The 6,000-nt window shown below is 42.9% G+C and overlaps 1 protein-coding gene across 1 annotated transcript in view; it reads right to left on the reverse strand.

Annotated features, from left to right (window-relative positions):
- Positions 1–5,737, reverse strand: part of Sumo1 (small ubiquitin-like modifier 1) — a 31,401-nt gene extending 25,664 nt beyond the window's left edge. Inside the window, exon 1 of the mRNA NM_009460.2 lies at positions 5,583–5,737. Coding sequence (NP_033486.1) covers positions 5,583–5,594 — 12 coding nt within the window. The 5' untranslated portion in view covers positions 5,595–5,737. The remainder of the gene's footprint in view (positions 1–5,582) is intronic.
- Positions 5,738–6,000: the final 263 nt, after the last annotated feature.

A 6,000-nucleotide genomic window follows, 5' to 3' on the forward strand; every position in this document is an offset into this window, starting at 1 on the left:
TCATGAAAAACAAAAAATAAACAAAAAACGAGCAGCATACTTGTTCAACCTAAGATCTAGCAGTCTACTTATTAATCAATCCAAAAGCAATCCTAACAAAAAAGGACTATAAACAAGTATCATTTGGCTTTAAAGCAAGTCCTATACTGGAAGGATCCTCATCAAGTAATCTCAATACTAGGGAGGCTGAGGGAGGAAGACTGTACCAGTGTGGGCTACAGTAAAAGAATCTGTCTCAAGGGAAAAACACCAAAAAGGCCTACATAACCACTTTAACATACTTCAAAAGGCAGACCTCTCTGTATAACCATCTTGCAGTAAAAACAGACTGGAGTGTAATATAGCAGTGACATTCAATGCACAAAGGAGCCTAGAGAGACAGCTTGGCGGTTAAGAGAACTTGGGCTTATGCATAATACCAGAGTTCAATTCTCTCACAACTAATTCTAACTCCAGCTCCAGGGAACCAGATACCCTCTTCTACCTCACTTGGGGACCCAAAACACACATGGCAAACACTTAAAGGACATATAAATAGAAATAAATTAAGTAAGTAAAAAAACCAACAACAACTACAAAAAACAAAACAAAACAAAAAACCCCAAAAAGCAAAAAGCACTACTGTGTGTGGGCTAGGAAGATGGATCAGTGAATAAAATCACTTGCTGCCAAGCTTGATTGAATTGAGATCAATTCCTGAAAATGACATAAAGGAAACAAGAGAACCAACTCTGCAAGCTTGTCTTCTAAACTCCATGGATGTTGTGTGTAGAGACACCCACAAAATAATATAATAAAAAGTTTAAGCTATTATCTGTGAGGTTTATTTGGTTTGTTTGTTTTTTCTCCCTTCTCTGAAGATTGAGACAGGGTCTCATGGAGATTATAGGCATTTGCCAACACACTCAGCTAATCTATATATTCAAAAAAAATACAGTATGTATGCAAGATGTGATGGCAGAAGCAAATGGAAGAGGATCACTGTGAGTTCAATGACATCCTGGTCTGTCTCAAAAAAATTTTTTTTTGTTTTTAAAATCAGTACTGAGCTTCTGATCTGGGTGCATTTTACACAAATGTGTTCCATCTTTCAGTTCCATCAAACCTTTAAATAACTGGCCCTAGATAGAACAAGAGAATGTAACTCCACCTACCTACCTTCCTTCCTTCCTTCCTTCCTTCCTGTCTTTTCCTTCAGAGCCTCACTAACTCCAAAAAAGCAACTAAATGCAAAGAGTCAAGAGGAGAAAGAGAAGGGGATCACAACATCTCTTTAAAGATATGCTGCATTTCTGAGTTCGAGGCCAGCCAGGTCTACACAGTGAGTTCCAGGACAGCCAGGGATACACAGAGAAACCCTGTCTCGAAAAACCAAAATAAATTAAGGAATAAATAAAAATAAAGATATACTACAGTAATACCCGGTTTTTGAACTACAAAATTAAGATGCACAATAATATGTGTGAACTTGCCTACAAATCACCATCTAAAATTGAATATTATAATTATCTGTGAAAATATTTACAGTCTCAGAGAATTCCAGAAGGGAATGCCAAAGATGTTTTAACAAACAATCCTCGTGAATGGCTAAGGACATGGCTCAATGGTTAACAGCACTGACTGCTTTTCCAGAGGACCTAGGTTCAGCTCCCAGTATCCACATGTCAGCTAACAATCATACCTAACTCCAGTTCCAGGAGATTTGATGCTATTATGACCTCCAGAGGCACCAGGCATGTACATGGTACATATACATGCATGTAAGCAGAGCACCCATTCACATAAAATAAATCTTTAAAAAACTTAGAAGTCCTGGGGCGTGGTGTTGGCCCACGCCTTTAATCCCAGCACTTGGAAGGCAGAGGCAGGTGGATTTCTGAGTTCGAGGCCAGCCTGGTCTACAGAGTGAGTTCCAGGACAGCCAGGGCTATACAGAGAAACCCTGTCTCAAAAAAAACAAAAACAAAACAAAAAAAATTAGAAAAATACTTATGTAAGGAATATTATGTGTTATAACAGAGCTAATATAACTAACTATATAGGAGTATCACAATTTGAAAAATGGTTTACTTGCAGAGTGTGGTGGTATATACCTTTAATCCCAGGAGTCAGAGACCATCCTGGTCTACATAATAGGAAGTTCCAGAATAGTCAGGGTTAGAGATCCTGTCTCAAAAAGAAGTTTTACAGTTTTGAATTTCCAACTACTCAACTGTGAATACTCTAAGCAGAATTATCCTACTGTTTCAACATATTATAAAATAGTTGTTATAATTGAACTGCTTCATTATAATGGGTTTGCAATATTCACTAGCAATATCTCAATCAAGATGACCAAATATAGCCGGGCGTGGTGGTGCATGCCTTTAATCCCAGCACTGGGGAGGCAGAAGAAGCAGGTGAATTTCTGAGTTTGAGGCCAGCCTGGTCTACAAAGTGAGTTCCAGGACCGCCAGGGCTATACAGAGAAACCCTGTCTCAAAAAAAAAAAAAAAAAAAAAAAAAAAGACCAAATATATAACACTCCTCTCCTAGAATACTTAAGGCATTCAACACAAACTAGACAGTAAACTGCTTTAGTTTAATATGTTCTATAATATGAATGATAAACATTTTAATATACAACCATTTATTTTCCTGCAAACTCAAGCTGTTACCAAGACCAGCAGAAATTAATAACAAGCTATAAAGAACACTGTAAAAACTAATGCTATCACAGCAGCAAAAATACAAGTCATGTAGAAGACTAACAATAACTTCAACTTCTTTTTAACTCCTATTTAGAAATGAGGTAGGTCTTTCCATGAATCTGGGGTGACCTTTGGGATTTGACTAATATAGGACCCACTTTCAGCACTGACGGCTCTACAGAGGTCCTGAGTTCTAATTCCAGCAACCACATGGTGGCTCATACCCCTCTGTAATGAAATCTGATGTCTTCTTCTGTTGTGTCTGAACACAGCTACAATGTACTCATATATACAATAAATTAAAAAAAATAAAAACCTATCAACTGAGCCATGGTGGTATATACATTCTGGGAGTAAGAGGCCGGCAGATCTGAGGACAAGCTGATCTATAGAGCAAGTTCCAGGACAACTAAGGCTACAGAGAAACCCTTAACTTGAATCAATAAATAACCCCTAAAAAACGTTAGCATACATTTTTATTACTTTTTTTAAAGACAAAATTTCTAAGAGTAGCAGCACTATTTCATATGCAAATTGCTTTAATGTGTAGCTCAATTAAAAAGACTTGTTTTGCCAGGTGTGGTGGTAGACATCTTTAATCCCAGCACTCAGGAGATAGACACAGAAGAAACTGTGAGAAGCTGTAAGGCTACAAAAAAGATTTGCTCCATTTTTCTGTCATGTTTCTTAAAAACTTCACTGAATATCCATGAATGAGAAAAACAGACACACACACATACATACACACACACCATCTAGGCGTGACAGTATAACTCTGTAATCCCAGCTACTCTGCAAGGCTGAGAGAAGTCCAGGTTCAAGTTCAAAGGCAAGCTGTGCTACAGTCCAACCTAGGCAACTTAGTGAAACAAAGTAAAAGAAAAAATGAGGCTGTAGCACTTGCCTGGCAAGCACATGTGGGAGGCCCTAGGTCCAACACCTAATAACCCCGGTGACCAGTGAGGTGAGTGCTACAGCAAGCAACAGTGTGACTTTGCGATCCCCTGAAACCCTGTGTGTGCCCTTGGGTCCTCCTTTCTTTCTCCATATCCTTATATAATGTGAGTTCAAACTAGAGCAAAACTAATCCTAAAACTTAGAACTCTTTCTGTGTGTTGCCCTCTCTTCAGGCTAACATGCTTTCTAGCTCTTCCAAAATAGAAGGCTGATGAAACTTAAGCATTAACCCAAAAAAAAAAGAAAAAAAAAAAAAAAAAAAAGAAAGAAAGAAAAGAAAAAACAAAGGCCAGGCGTGGTGGCAACGCCTTTAATCCCAGCACTTGGGAGGTAGTGGGGGATTTCTGAGTTCAAGGCCAGCCTGGTCTACAGAGTTCCAGGACTTAAGCATTTACAGCTGATCTTTCTGAGCTGGTAACTAAGTAAACAACTGTCATAAACAAATTATTCATAAAGTCATTTCTATCCCAAAAGAGGATTAATTCAGATTATTAATAAGTAAATCCATGCCACAATTAGTCTACAGTGTAGATAGGCTATAAAAATAGAACCACCCTGGCCAGTCTGTGGTGGCACAAGCCTTTTATCCCAGCACTCAGGAGACAGAAACAGGCCGATCTCTATAAATTGGAGGCCAGCCTGGTCTACAGAGTGTTCCTAGAAAGCCAAGGCTACACAGAAAATCCGTGTCTCAAACAACAACAACAAATTTTTTTTTTAAAAAAGTCCAACTACATTGTGAAGTTGAATGAAAAAGTTTACTGAATAATTATCACAAAAGAAGAAAAAGTTAAAAAAAAAATACTCTGAAAATTAAGTCATCTGAGCAAACCAAAGCAAAGTCAGACCAAAACCTTATGTATATAAAAACTAGCCACAAAGGTAGTAACTAAAATAGGATGAAGAAAAATTTAGGTGGCAAGGAGTCACTCCTATTTGAAGGCAAATACCATGCAAATCCTTGATTCCAAAACCGAGACACACTGTTTTACTACTAATTGACAGCTTTCTGCAAATATTCTGCAATTGTACAACACGGATAACTTTTTTTTTCTCTATTTCTTCGAAAATTAGTTCAGAAACTTCTGGAAGAGAGGTTTGGGGGTGCATATAATCTAAATGCGTCATCTGATTATCAAAGAACAAAAAACGTGCTATATTTTTTTTTAAAGTGCCAAGCATCTGCTGGTTAAAGCCCAGACGAAATGGCTTGTTGGTGGTGGCACTCCATACACAGTTTGCTGTTTCTCGGTTATTCTGAGCGCTCTGAGAACTGGAGAGTTGATGGACCAATCCCGAGTAAGAAATGGAAAGTACAGCGAAAGAGCGGACCGTTCCGCACCCCCGGAAGGAAAAAAAAAAAAAAAAGACTGAGGTGTGCAGAGATGGACGGACCCTCCAGGCAAACACAACGGAAAAGCAGCGTCCTCTGGGCTCCCAGTCACCTCAGACACGGCTCCCCGGCCGCCCCCCACTCTCCGGGACCAAGAACCCAAAGTGGAGTCGAGCTGCTTTTCAGGGCCACCTAGCCTCCCAGTCGGGGATTTCCCTCCCGTTACATAACTGGGCCTAGGGCCTGGTTTCTGCCATCCGTCGTCCGAAGGGAAACGGTCGTTTTCCCCTCAGCTTGCTCTCGGGGACAAGGGAGCGGGCCTGGGCCCCCTGCGAGCCCGCGAGAAACCTGGGCGCCGTCGAGAGAGCCCCGGCGCCGGGTGGCGCGGGGGTAGGGGCCTCGGAGAGGGGCGCGGAGGGCGCGTGGAACCCAGAGCCCCGGGGTCCCAGGCGGCCTGGCCCGACTCCGCCAGGCGCCCCGCGTCCCTCGCGGCCCCCTCCCCACGGGCAGCCCCCTTCTCCAGCCGCCCCCTCCCCCGCGCCTCAGTCCAGGGCCCCAGCCCGCGGCCGACGGCCCTGAGCCCTAAGGCCCCGGCCCGGTACCTGGTCAGACATGGTGACGTGGATTCACCCGGGGGTCTCCGCACCACTGCGGCCTCCGGCAGGCAGAACCTCACTCTGAGGTTTACAAATCCGTCCCTTCTCTACAGCACAACACCGCGGCTGCAGGGACTTCCTCTACGTCTTGCGTCACTTCCGCTGCGCGCAGAGGCGAGTTAGCGAAGACGGGAAAAGGAAGCGGGAAAACGCCGTAAGGAAGGCCGGGGGCTAAAATCCTCCAGGTTGTAAACTACTTGCCTGGAGCAAGAGAACTGCTAGGACTTCGGAGGGAGGGAGAATCAGGCCCGCTGCCGCAGCCCTCAGGGAGACCAGCGCTTTGCCTGCAGGCCGAATGTCTGGGGTCAAACTGACTGCTTAGGCTCCTCCCGGTGGGACGACTTGCGCGCTTCTGAGGCCCGGA

The sequence above is a fragment of the Mus musculus genome, chromosome 1 (genome assembly GCF_000001635.26).
Source record: "Mus musculus strain C57BL/6J chromosome 1, GRCm38.p6 C57BL/6J".
NCBI lineage: Eukaryota > Metazoa > Chordata > Mammalia > Rodentia > Muridae > Mus > Mus musculus.